This window comes from Somniosus microcephalus, chromosome 14 (genome assembly GCF_052327205.1).
Source record: "Somniosus microcephalus isolate GS21.2 chromosome 14, FLI_Smic_1.0, whole genome shotgun sequence".
NCBI classification, from domain to species: Eukaryota; Metazoa; Chordata; class Chondrichthyes; order Squaliformes; family Somniosidae; genus Somniosus; species Somniosus microcephalus.
The window spans coordinates 83,827,521-83,842,157 of record NC_141000.1 but is presented as its reverse complement, the minus strand read 5'-3'; the positions used below and the strand labels follow the sequence as shown (position 1 = coordinate 83,842,157).

The window sequence follows — 14,637 nt, the reverse complement described above, 5'->3', positions numbered from 1 at the left end:
TCCTAGGCCCAACCATCTTCAACTGCTTCATCAATGACCTTCCCTCCATCATAAGATCAGAAATGGGGATGTTTGCCGATTACTGCACAGTGTTCAGTGCCATTCACAACTCCTCAGATAATGAAGCAGTCTATGCCTGCATGCAACAAGACCTGGACGACGTTCAGGCTTGAGCTGATAAGTAGCAGGTAACATTCGCATCACACAGTGCTAGGCAATGACTATCTCCAACAAGCGAGAATCTAACCACTGCCCCTTGACATTCAACGGCATTATCATCGCCAAATCCCCCACCATCAACATCCTGGGGGGTCACCATTGGCCAGAAACTTAACTGGACCAGCCATATAATGGCAACAAGAGCAGGTCAGAGACTTGGTATTCTGCGGCGAGTGTCTCACCTCCTGACTCCCTAAAGCCTTTCCACCATCTACAAGGCACAAGTAAGGAGTGTTATGGAATACTGTCCACTTGCCTGGATGAGTGCAGCTTCAACAACACTCAAGAAGCTCAACACCATCCAGGACAAAGCAGCCCACTTGATTGGCACCCCATCCACCACCTTAAACATTCACTCCCTCCACCACCGGCGTACTGTGGCTGCAGTGTGTACCATCTACAAGATGCACTGCAGCAACTCACCAAGGCTTCTTCGGCAGCACCTCCCAAACCCGCGACCTCTACAACCTAGAAGGACAAGGGCAGCAGGCGCATGGGAATGCCACCAATTGCAAGTCCCCCTCCAAGTCACACACCATTCTGATTTGGAAATATATCGCCGTTCCTTCATCGTCGCTGGTTCAAAATCCTGGAACTTCCTCCCTAACAGCACTGTGGGAATGCCTTCACCACACGGACTGCAGCGGTTCAAGAAGGCGGCTCACCACCACCTTCTCAAGGGCAATTCGGGATGGGCAATAAATGCTGGCCTTGCCAGCGATGCCCACATCCTATGAATGAAAAAAGATTATTTAAGGTGCAGCCTGACCATAGCCATATACAGTATCAGTGTCAGCTTCAGACATTGAATATGACATACAGAGTTAAGATATGGCAAACACATTGAGGGTGTGGTACGCACTAGTGAACAAGACCTTTCATTAGATAATGTTTCATTTATATGTTCCATTGGTCCTGTAATACATATCTGTTAATTTTCTAAAATAATAAATGGGAAGAAAATGTTGAGCTCTCCCTCGCATTTTATATTTATTTATGATCCTGGTAAAACATTTTTGAAAGGATGTTTTTGTATGGAGGGTGCTGCCAGAGATGAAGGCTGCGATTTTGCCGGTGCTCAGAGGGCGGGTTCAAAGGCAGGTCAGCTGTTAAATTCAAAATGATTGACGCAATCCCGCCTCCGTGTGAGTTTCCAAAGTATCAGGTCTGCGATCTCAGAGCAGACCCGACACCAAGCAGCGGGTGAGGGATTTACGACACTTAACTCCTTGTTAAGTGCTTGTTAATTGCTATTTGGATAGCCTTTTTCTATTTTCCCACATTTTAAATGGTTTTCACGACGTTCGGAGATCACGTCAGGTAAGTATGTCGGTAGTAGCAGCGAGCTGCATAATTCACAGCTGCAACTGCAGTATAAAAGCTGAACTCACACATCAGTTCACTTTCAAATGTCAGAGGTGTCTGATTTCAAGATTTGGAAGCCACATTTGATCTGTCTGGAGGCTGTAAGTGTGTGGTAGAGGAATGTTGCCAGGGGGAGGGATTCAAGTTCCTGGGACATTGGAACCGGTTCTGGGGGAGGTGGGACCAGTTCAAACCGGACGGTTTGCACCTGGGCAGGGCTGGAACCAATGTCCTAGGGGGAGTGTTTGTTAGTGCTGTGGGGGAGGGTTTAAACTAAAATGGCAGGGGGTTGGGAACCTGAGCAGGGAGACAGAGGAAAGGGAAACAAGGATAAAAGCAAAAGATAGGAAGGAGAAAAACAAAAGTGGCAGTCAGAGAAATCAACGGTTTAAATCAAACATGGCCACAGTAAATAATAATTCTAATAGGTCTAAGAGCGTTAAAAAAACAAGCCTGAAGGCTTTGTGTCTTAATGCGAGGAGCATTTGTAATAAGGTGGATGAATTGGCTGCGCAAATAGAAGTAAACAAATACGATTTGGTTGGGATTACGGAAACGTGGCTCAAGGAAGGCCAGGACTGGGAACTCAACATCCAGGGGTATTCGATATTCAGGAAAGATAGGCAAAAAGGAAAGGGAGGTGGGGTAGCATTACTGGTTAAAGAAGGGATTAACACAATTGTATTGAAGGATATTAGCTCTGATGAGGTGGAATCTGTATGGGTAGAATTGAGAAATACTAAGGGGAAAAAAACGTTAGTGGGAGTGGTTTATAGACCTCCAAACAGTAAGGCGGAGGTTGGGGATGGCATTAAAAGAGAAATTAAAGAAGCGTGCAATAAGGGCACAGCAGTCATCATGGGTGACTTTAATCTACATATAGATTGGGCCAACCAAATGAGTAACAATACTGTGGAGGAGGAATTCCTGGAGTGTTTATGGGATGGTTTCCTGGACCAATATGTCGAGGAACCAACCAGAGATCAGGCCATCTTAGACTGGGTATTATGTAATGAGAAAGGATTAATTAGCAATCTTGTTATATGAGACCCCTTGGGTTGGAGCGATCATAATATGATCGAATTCTTCATTAAGATGGAGAATGAAGTAGTTGACTCGGAGACTAGGGTTCTCAATTTAAATAAAGGAAACTACGATGGTCTGAGGAGCGAGTTGGGTAGGATTGATTGGGGAATGGCACTCAAAGGGTTGACGATGGATAGGCAATGGCAAACATTCAAAGACCGAATGGATGAGCTACAGAATTTGTTCATCCCAGTTTGGCATAAAAATAAAACAAAAAAGGTGACCCAACCGTGGCTAACAAGGGAAATTAGGGATAGCATAAGGTCCAAGGAGAGGGCATATAAATTGGCCAGAAAAAGCAATAATCCTGAGGATTGGGAGCAGTTTAGGATTCAACAAAGGAGGACAAAGGGATTAATTAAGAAAGGGAAAATAGAATATGAGAGTAAGCTTGCAGAGAACATAAAAACTGACTGTAAAAGCTTTTATAGATATGTGAAGAGAAAAAGATTGGTGAAGTCAAACGTAGGTCCCTTGCAGTCAGAATCAGGGGAATTTATAATGGGGAACAAAGAAATGGCAGACCAACTAAATACATATTTTGGTTCTGTCTTCACAAAGGAGGACACAAATAACCTCCCAGAGATGCCGGGGAACATAGGGTCTGATGAAAGGGTGGAACTGAAAGAAATCAGTATTTGTAGGGAAATGGTGTTAGGAAAATTGATGGGACTGAAGGCCGATAAATCCCCAGGGCCTGATAATCTACATCCCAGGGTACTTAAGGAAGTGGCCCTAGAAATAGTAGATGCATTGCTGGTCATCTTCCAGAACTCGATAGACTCTGGAACGGTACCCATGGATTGGCGGGTAGCTAATGTTACCCCACTATTCAAAAAAGGTGGTAGAGAAAAGGCGGGGAATTATAGACCGGTAAGCTTGACATCGGTAGTGGGGAAAATGCTAGAGTCCATTATAAAAGATGTAATAGCAGAGCACTTGGAAAGCAGTGACTGGATCGGACAAAGTCAACATGGATTTACAAAAGGAAAATCATGCTTGACTAATCTACTGGAATTTTTTGAGGATGTAACTGGTAAAATAGATAAGGGAGAACCAGTGGATGTGGTGTATTTGGACTTTCAGAAGGCTTTCGATAAGGTCCCACATAAGAGATAAGTATGCAAAATTAAGGCACATGGGATTGGGGGCAAGGTATTGACTTGGATAGAGAACTGGTTGGCGGACAGAAAGCAAAGAGTTGGAATAAACGGGTCGTTTTCCGAGTGGCAGGCAGTGACTAGTGGGGTACCGCAAGGATCGGTCCTAGGACCCCAGCTGTTCACAATATATATTAATGATCTGGACGAGGGAATTGGATGTAATATCTCCAAATTTGCAGACGACACAAAGCTGGGTGGGAGGGTATGCTGTGAGGAGGATGTCGTGAAACTCCAGCACGATTTGGATAGGTTGGGTGATTGGGCAGAAACATGGCAAATGCACTATAATGTGGATAAATGTGAGGTTATCCACTTTGGAGGCAAAAACAGGAAGGCAGATTATTATTTGAATGGCAATAGATTGGGAGAAGGGGAAGTGCAAAGAGACCTGGGTGTTCTTGTACACCAGTCGCTGAAGGTAAGCATGCAGGTGCAGCAGGTGGTTAAGAAGGCAAATGGTATGTTGGCCTTCGTAGCAAGAGGGTTCGAGTACAAGAACAAGGATGTCTTGCTGCAGTTGTACAGGGCCTTGGTGAGACCACACCTTGAGTATTGTGTGCAGTTTTGGTCGCCTTACCTGAGGAAGGACGTTCTTGCTATGGAAGGAGTGCAGCGAAGATTCACCAGGCTGATACCTGGGATGGCAGGAATGACGTATGAGGAGAGATTGTGTCGATTGGGCTTATACTCACTGGAGTTTAGAAGATTGAGAGGGGATCTCATCGAAACCTATAAAATTCTGTCAGGCCTGGACAGACGAGATGCAGGAAGGATGTTTCTGATGGCCGGGGAGTCCAGAACCAGGGGTCATAGTCTAAGGATAAGGGGTAAGCCATTTAGGACTGAAATGAGGAGGAATTTCTTCACCCAGAGAGTGGTGAACCTGTGGAATTCTCTGCCACAGAGGGTGGTGGAGGCCAGTTCATTAAGTATATTCAAGAAAGAGTTGGATATATTTCTTAAGGCTAAAGGGATCAAGGGATATGGGGAGAAGGCAGGGACCGGGTACTGAATTTGGATGATCAGCCATGATCTCATTGAATGGCGGAGCAGGCTCGAAGGGCCAAATGGCCTACTCCTGCTCCTATCTTCTATGTTTCTATGTTTCTATGTATTAACTCTATATGCACTGTCATCCCCTTGGAGCAAGCTCTCTCACCATCGACAGATCGCTTCTGCCATTGCAACTTCAGCTGCCATCTATTCCAGCAACATCGGTGTCCTTAAAAAAATCTCACCTTGGTCTTCTGAATCCCTCCACGATCAGCCCCAACATGAGCAGCACCAGGCATACCAACATCACCAACAACACCACCAACCTTCTCCGCAATTACCTGATGCTGCACAGGACACAGGGCATCAGCACCCGACAACATTGCTGCCCGGGAGGCCAGCGATGGCATCACCATGGCCAGATTTACTTCACTTGATGCTGTACACCCTGGCTGCCACATGATGCGCAAGGTTAACACCACCCCACACCATCACCATAAAGCATTCCTACAATGACCAAGCCATTCCTTTCACAATCATCACCATTGCGAGGGATACCGTTATATCTCACCACTCACTACAACTCACTAAGACACTTCCAAAGGTGAACACAGATCTGTATAATAAGGCAAAGTGTTGAAAATAAAGATTTCAATGTTTGACAACACATTAACAGAAACTTTACATGAACATTGCATAACACATCAAAGTGCCTACCCTTGTGTGTTGTTAGTTGGTATGATTGGACTAGGATGAGGGTGAGTGTGAGGGGTGGCTAGTGAGATGGAGAAGTGATAATGTGGATAGAGAGGGATGGGTGGAGGTGCAAGGTAAGTTGGTGTGAGTAAGCATATGCAGGAGTAGGGTAGGGAAGGCAGAGTGATGGGGATGTGATGAGAGGCACAGCAGGATGAGGTTGAGTGTAGCTTTGCAGTAACATTTCGTGATTTACTGAGATCATTGAAAGGTTTGCGCCACTGCAGCCAGGTCCTCCTGATGACATCCCTGCTTTTGCCCTCCTGTGCAATGTGCAATCAAGCTGCGTTGATCTCCTGGGGAGGTCTCTTCCGCCCATTGGAAGGGAAAAGAACCTCCCTGCGTGCTATGACTCCCTCCATAAGCATATGGAGGGAGTCATGTGAGAGCCTGGGTGCAGCCGTGCACCTTTGTGCAGTGCCTGTCAGTGTTTGAAGCACCTCAATGCTGTAGAGCACTGACAACACAACTGTCAAAATCAATGTGGCCGTGGTCCCTTTAAGGAAACCGGCTGATGACGCATCAAATGATGTAATCAGACTCGCTTCCTGTTAATTGGCTGGGAACCCCGCAGGGCGGGCTTAACAAGGCCAATCTATGGAAAATCATTTTCATGGGAGAGGGACTGGAACCCACCAACCAGCTCTCCCGCCTCCGATGGGAAAATCCTGCCCGAACAGTGCAACTTCACCACCCCATGAACTACCTACAGTTTAGGAAAAGGTTCGATGATCTCACAAGGGTATCTGAAGTAAATCTAGGCACTGGTGCCAATACACACTTTCTACCACTCGTACTGCCTTCACTCACCTCCATACCCATCACCCTCTTTCTATCAGCACCAGGGTGCCAGGGAAACTCATTAATGCAAAGGGAAACCTCTTAGAACACTCAAGCAGCATGTTAAATAACAATTACTGTATCAATTCGCATAGCCTGCCACAAGGGCTTCTAACAGTTTTCAAGGAAACTCAATTTAAAGGAGGAATGGATATCCAGAGAAAAACAGACTAGACAAGTATAAAAATAAACATGTCTAATATTTATAGCAGCATTAATCAAAGTAGATTAAATTCAGTAATCTTGCCATAATTGCTTCCCAAAATCAATCTTTCATTAAGGAGGGTATTGTGTACCAACTGCAAGAGACACTTTGTTGTTAATGTCAGGCTGACAACTGCATTTAATCACAGCAGAAGACTAAACCACTTGCACAGGTTACACAATGCATAAAGAGAACTGCCTTGATACTCACAGTTAATGTGTGCTTACATTAGCTAAGGTTGGTCATCCAGGCCACATAAGTTTCATACATTGTAATAATAACTTAAGTACACAGCTTTTTATAATTTAAAATGTTCTCCTATTGATATCATTGGAAGCGCTGTTCTGTGATCTTGTTACGTATATGTTACTGTAGTCCAAAAGTTCATTCCCACTGTTGTTGGTAACTAGTATTATTGGCCCCGAATTTACATGGGCTGTGATTCTGGTGGTTACTCCTGGACCGTGGCTGCCAGAGCCGTCCAGCACTGACCCTGCCAGAGTGTGCTGGGTTAATGGGAGGGCTCCTCACTTGCATGGCCTGGCATTCATCCACAGCACTACAGGTGCAGCTCAGGCTCCTGCCAGCCCTGTGATGCTGAAATCTACAGCTATCTAGGAGTGGGGAACCTGGTTTATTCCCTCCTGAAAAACCATTTACTGGCTCCCTTTGTAAGGAGACCGATACTAAAACATTTAAAAAAAAATCATACCTGTTCTTTGGAGGACTAGGTCGCTTCCCTGGACTGGACACCACCACACTGGTGCTCACTTGCCCCCTTTGGAGGCCGGTATACCTCAGCTCACTGGGCATATTAGCTTCCAACCTCACAGGTTAGGAAAGTGGGATCTCCCAGTGTAGGAAATCTAAGCCCTCAGTTCCACCCCCTTTGCATCGCTGGTCAGAGTTTCTGCCTCTTACAAGGCTGAGCAGGAACTCCAAGCCTAGGCAGGGATCAAGTGTATCCAGGCACTGTCCTATTTCCAGGGTCTCACAGCATATTCCCAGTAAAGTTGCAGTGGAAGTATGCCAGAAATATTGAGGAAATTTGGCTCCATCATTCTCCTGACGTGTATTGCTGATTACAGGAAACTTTTTTTATCCGGCACGGACGGGACCAACGTGGTGCCGGTTCATTAAAAATTCCAGATAACCGAACGCTATAGTAAAAGATACGGAGAGCTGACAGCTCCGTATAAAGCAACAAACCCTGTTGCTTAGCAACAAGTTCAGAACAATGGCCACAAGTTGCAAGCATCTCTGTAGCTTAGCAACAGCTGCAGCCACACCCTTGCACAGCAACAGATGGAGGAACGCAAGTCAATATGAAGTAAAACCTACTCCTGAATTTTGCCGGTTAACCGAGATTTCCGGTTATTTAGGTGCCGGTAAATCGAAAGTTTCCTGTAATATTCATATATTATTAAAATCAGTATGTCCTGTCATCTTCGCATTCTAAAGTCCTATGTAAACAGTTCCTTTGGAACTTTCAATTTAGATGAGCACTTGAAACGCCATAGCATACAAGGCTACGGACCAATTGTTGGAAAATGGGATTAGAATAGACAGGGCTTGATGGCCGGCGCGGACACGATGGGCCGAAGGGCCTCTTTCGATGCTGTATAACTCTATGACACTATGGCGAAGTGTGTCCATACCGACCTGTTATGTTTGTAATTGCCTGTGATGCTTGTAGGTGGTGCTGTAATTGGGCTTTCCAGTTTAGTAGATTTATTTATATGGGCTCAGAATTTGCTGTAATGGGTCAACGAATGGCATCCGCCGTTAGTTAGACTTGCTCTCGCCTGTTTAATCTCCGTGATATTTTGCGCTGCAAGTTGCTGGAAGTGTGAGATGGAAATGGCACGTGCCCTCTGCGGGGCCTCTGGGATCCGAGTGAACAGGACAAGTAACTGTGTATCTCCTTAACCAATCAGATTGAAGTATTGTGAAATGAACAGCGCAAGGACTGAGAAGGAAGTGTAAGTTAGAGTGGGTGAATTCAATGTCAAATCAGGTACAGGAAGAGATATAAAGAGAGGGAAAGAAAGATTGGATTAAGAGAGAGAAAAAAGCGACAGAAAGAAAAATTAAAAAAAAAAAAATATTTTTTTTTAAGTTTAAATCTCGAATAACAATTAAAACCTGAAGGAATCTCTGACAGTAACTTTTCTATTTCCACATTTAATTGCCCATCTGCCCTCACCTGAAGTTGCTGTAGCATTTGGACATAAATAACGGTGAGTACTATTAGCCTCACTGCTATTTTGACAGCAAATTTGAGGCCATCATTATTTGCCTGGCTCATAATGCCTATTAAATTCACAAACAGTAAAATATTGCAGATGAGGCAAATCTGAAACAAAAATAGAAAATGCTAGAAACACCCAGCAGGTCAGGCACATGGGACGTGTGTTGGTTGAATGCGAACAAAGTGGCAGTCTTTGTGATGGAGAGGATATGGGATTGGAAGCTCAGCTCAGGGTCGTGTAGGACACAGAGGTTGAGAACAGTCCAATTCAGCCTGAGACAGTGTCTGTGAGGGGGTGAAATTGGTGGCAAGGCTGGATCCGGTGAGAGCCACTCTGCCTATATTATAACCCATACCGGCAGAGAGTTATAATCGGGGATTTAGTCCTGTCCTTAACTGGAATACACAACATGAATAGGTTTTGAAAAAGGCTGATTTTCACAGTGCTTTCATTGTAGAAAATATTGAGAGTGGCCATTGTGTGCCAAAAATTTCAGCTTGTGGTCCAACGCAACTGTCACAATCCATCCAGGTGAGAATGGGCTATGCTTTACACAAGTGGCATCAATGCTCAGAAACTCGTCTGCCTATAACTCGTAGTATGAGAAAGAGGTAATGACAAGCACTGAAGCATAAGTAAGTAGCTACAGAGTCCCAGTTCCACAAGAACTACAAACAGTTTCCTAGTAAAAACAATCTAAATCCATGTGAATAATGCAACGAAAGGACTGGTTTGTCTCTTGGGTTAGTTCTCTTTCAAAACAAAATCTCAAGGTCAATGATTAACAATAAACGTTGGCAATCATTTTAAATAATGAGACCATTAGTAAAACAAATGCTGAGTATATGCTTTTACTATTCATCAGCTACGGCTCCCAGCCAGTACCTCTGTTGGTAAATGTATTATTTAGTGAGGAAATGAGCCATACAGATCAGGAAGAACAGAGGATCAATCCCTGGCCTGTGTCGAGTTCACTGAACTCAGCTGTAAGGAACAAATGTGACCAAAAGGTAGAGAGGGGAAAACATCAGCCACACTTTCCACTACTGACTGCTATCCAGAGCAGAAGAACTGTACTCCATCATGTTGGTGCCATATGCAAGTGACACAGTTGAGTATGATTTAGGTCATCATCTTGCAGGTTTCCAAACATATTTTCATAAAGTTAATGTTCCTTTAACAGTTAAAATGAGTTTGCATACCATTCTGATGTCTATGGAGACATCATGCATGAATACTGATGAGTTTTGCCCTTGTGGTGCTTGCTGCAATATGTTTAGTAAACCTCATGTACACACATGAAATGGGATTTTAAAAACCGATACGGAAAGGGAAAGGACAACACTGTAGACACAAGTAAGGAATATAAATACTATTTACTTCAAAATGTGTGTGTGTTGAGGGTGTCTTATTTCAGAGAAAACCAGCAAGTTTATTGGATTGACTAGGAGGATATCATTAATATTCAAGGAAAGGGAACCTGTCCAAATTAATTTTAAAATGCATTTAACATTAACTTAAATTCTAATAGTAAGATTGTGATGTAAAAGTATTATGCTTCGTCGACTATTTGATTTGGACTGTGAACACTAGAGAAAGAAGAAAGAAAGAGTTACATTTATATAGCGCCTTTCACGACCTCAGGACGCCCCAAAGTGCTTTACAGCCAAAGAAGTACTTTTGAAGTGTCGTCACTGTTGTAAGTAGGAAACATGGCAGCCAATTTATGCACAGCAAGCTCCGACAAACAGCAATGCGATAATGACCAAATAATCTATTTTTAGTGATGTTGATTGAGGGATAAATATTGGCGAGGACAATGGGGAGAACTCCCCTGCTCTTCTTCAAAATAGTGCCATGGGATCTTTTATATCCACCTGAAAGGGCAAACATGGCCTCGGTTTAACATCTCATTGGAAAGACAGCACCTCCAACAGCGCAGCACTCCCTCAGTACTGCACTAGAGTGTCAGCCTAGATTTTTGTGCTCAAATCTCTGGAGTGGGACTTGAATCTACAACCTTCTGGACTCAGAGGTGAGAGTTCTACCAACTGGGCCACGGCAAGTATATAAAGGGCATAGTTTTAAAATTGATATGCTCAGGTGAGAGACAACATTAGAAGAAATTCCCTGCAAACTTCCCACTCGCCACAGAGTAGTGGATGTATGGAATAGATTCCCAGGAAAAGTGACTGATGCTGTGTCAAATAACTAATTAAGTATTTGGGGATATGGAAGTAAAGGTGATAGTGATAGGTGTAAATTGAGTTGATCAAATACTCAGGCGCAACAGTTCCCATGCTCCAGAAACACAGGAGAGAGCTGTCCTCTCCGGAGGGCACAAATCATAAGAACATAAGAACATAAGACGTAGGAGCAGGAGTAGATCATTTGGCCCCTCGAGCCTGCTCCGGCATTCAATAAGATCATGGTTGATCTGATCTTGGCCTCAACTCCACTTCCCTGCCCGTTCCCCATAACCCTTGACTCCCTTACCATTCAAAAATCTGTCTATCTCCACCTTAAATGTATTCAATGACCCAGGCTCCACAGCTCTCCGGGGAAGAGAATTCCAAAGATTCATGACCCTCTGAGAGAAGAAATTCCTCTTCATTTCCGATTTAAAAGGGTTTCCCCTTATTCTGAAACTCTGCCCCCTAGTTCTAGATTCCCCCATGAGGGGAAACATCCTCTCTGCATCTACCCTGTCAAGCCCCTTCAGAATCTTATATGTTTCAATAAGATCCCCTCTCATTCTTCTAAACTCCAATGAGTATAGGCTCAACCTGTTCAACCTTTCTTCATAAGACAACCCCTTCATCTCCGGAATCAACATCGTGAACCTTCTCTGAACTGTCTCCAATGCAAGTGTTATAAATCTCATCATCATAAAGAAACTACTCATGAAATAACACTGGACGGCCAGCTGATGGCGCCGTCCAAGGAGTATAAATACTCGGGCGTGGGCCCAGCTTGCCCAGGGACATTTTGTAAGACAGGAACTAGTGAAGTACAACTAGACCTCCATGTTTTGAAACAAGTTGATTAAAGCCTTGCTTTATACTCAAACCAGTGCGTAGTGAGTTTTATTACATCAGCAAGTATATCCTTCCTTAAATAAGGAGACCAAAACTGTACGCAGTACTCCAGGTGTGGTCTCACCAACGCCCTGTACAGTTGTAACAGGACTTCCCTACTTTTATACTCCATTCCCTTTGCAATAAATCAGGATTGAATAATGGATAGAGTATTTATGGAAATTAAGTAGTTATGGTGAACCTATGCTACATTAAATTATACATAGTTTGAGGAAAGAGCAAGTATATTAGACTGTCTAGCCTTTTTTCATCCTTTGCCTCTTCTTCTAAGGTCCTGATCCTACCATGCAGTTTAGTATTATTCACAAATATAATAACTATTTTATTAAACTATCCCTTTAACTACTCATACAATGGACAGCTCTGGAATAGAGTTTCTATTAAGTTGATACTTACAATCATTCAATTTGTTTACCTGCCATGCCTCAACTTTCTTTATATCGGCACATGATCCGTTCGCAAAAATCCCCTTCCCAGGTGTGCAGGCATAGATGTCCTGCAGAGCATGAGCAATCGAATACACTGCCACATACACATTATATGAAATACGGAAGTGAGTATAATCCAGGTAAGGGGTCTCCACACTCGTGATATTCTCTTCTCCAGTGCATGGAGGTCGTAATGTTGTCCTTGTGGAATGCCCCATTTTCGCACTGTCATTGTGCGTTGCTAATCCATGGGTTGGTGTTTTGGAATTCTTTAGTTGTGTTAGGGATTCTTCAGTGAAATAACAATTAAATGTTTCTTCCCAGAATTCCTTGACAAAGCCATTGTGGGAGGACCTGCTGGGATGGACCTTTTTTAAAAACTCGTTGAATCCTGGGATGCGTCCTGCTCTTAGTGCAAATCCAATGGTTCCACCAACAACATGGAAATACTCTGGTTTGGCTATCAGCGAGGAACTAGCCCACGCTTCACTTGCTAGCCATATTCTATCAGTTATGTTCCGTCGAACTATCTCTTGTATTAGTGGTTCCAAGTCAGGGCCATTTGAGAAGACAACAATCACTTTGGCTGAGGAATTCTGAATAGTATCTGCAATAAACTCCAGCTCTTTTTGTGTATAGTACTGAGAAATCATCTCATTGAAATCTATGCAGATGTCCCTCTCTTCAGCTTCTTCTCGAAACTTATCTATCCCTGGGCGGCCATAATCATCGTCAGCTGCCAGAGTTCCCACCCAGTTCCACTGGAAATGCTCGATAATCTCGGCCATTGCCGTGGCCTGCTGCTCATCATTGGGGATTGTGCGAAGGAAAGCCTTGTACTCATTCTTGTTGCTCAAGAGTCTGCTTGAAGAGGCATAACTGACCTTCAATAGAAACAAAATACGTTAGCAAGGGTCACTTCTGTAATAGCTAAACAGTCATTAATCCGAAAATCTAATTGTATGTGAACTGAAAATTTGCTTTCTACATACACTCTGACCAAGAAAACAGCTTCAAAAAAGCTGACACAGCCCTAACAAAAGGCTGAGAACTCAAAAACTGCCTTGAATGTAGACTTATGATGTGAAAATAAATAATTACAATTTGGGACACGGATTGTAACTGAAACTGTAGGTACATCCAACATTCCTTAACTCATATCAGAGGAAATAAACCGTAAGTATATGAAAGACACAAGATTTATCTTCTAGGTGGGGTCTGGAGTTATACATTCGCACAATATTTTACACTTTAGTTGGTGCCTTTTCTTGCATTTTGAAATCTACAATGAACATTGGCATTCAATTTTTTTTAAAAGAGAAAAGAAATTTGTTGAATTTTGTTGAAAAGTACTCCCTCATTACCTTATTTATATCTTATTTACCATAGGAGAATTTCAGTCAAGTCTTTGAACACAAAACTTAGAACTGTACGCACTCCTTCCAAATGCCCACACCCCTTCCGTGGCAAGTTTTGGAACAGGGAGTCCAGGAGAGGTTTCCCCAGAACATTTAAAATGGTGCATTCTGGTGAACTTAAACACTTTTTACTTCATTTAAGGGAGCTCCCCTGAGCTTACGACCTCGGCAAGCAGCGGCGGTCACTGGGAGAGCTGGTTGTGAAATTGTGGGGCCACAAACTTTGACCATCCATCCATTTACATTAATGGAAAATCAGGAGTTGCAGGCTTGCAATTTCCCAAGCAGTGCTTGCATGTTTCTAGCTAACACTTTGCCACCACCCCCCCCAGCACCGTGGTTCTAGCTAACACTCCCCACCACTATATTTGTAGCTAACACCCACGCCCCCCCCCTCCCCTCAATGGTTCTTGCTAGCACTCCCCACCCGGTTCTAGTTGGCATTCTATCTCCTCCCGGTCCTTTCCACCCACCCAGTTTAAGCTGGTGTTCCTTTACTTCCCCAGTTGAAGCTGGCACTCTGCTACTCTTCTCCCATCATCAGTTTAACTTTCCACTTTTCTCCACTTGAACACCCCAGTTCCAGCTAACATTCTTCTAACCAGACCACCCCTCTCCCCTAGTTCTAGCTAGTGCATTTCTCTCTATGTCCCATCAATTTAAGCTAGCACTCTTCATCCCCCCACAGTTCAAACTGGCTCTCCTTTTCCCCTCAGTTCAAGCTGGCACTCTTCTCAGCTTTCAAATCAAGCTGCCACTCAGTTCATGCTGGCATTCTACTCTCCTCCCCCAAAAGCTAACAACGACACCCTAC

The 14,637-nt window shown here is 43.8% G+C and overlaps 1 protein-coding gene across 1 annotated transcript in view; it reads right to left on the bottom strand.

Annotated features, from left to right (window-relative positions):
• Positions 1-14,637, bottom strand: part of casr (calcium-sensing receptor) — a 72,894-nt gene that overhangs the window by 39,433 nt on the left and 18,824 nt on the right. Inside the window, exon 3 of the mRNA XM_086006827.1 lies at positions 12,393-13,289. Within this exon, the coding sequence (XP_085862953.1) occupies positions 12,393-13,289 (897 nt within the window). The remainder of the gene's footprint in view (positions 1-12,392; positions 13,290-14,637) is intronic.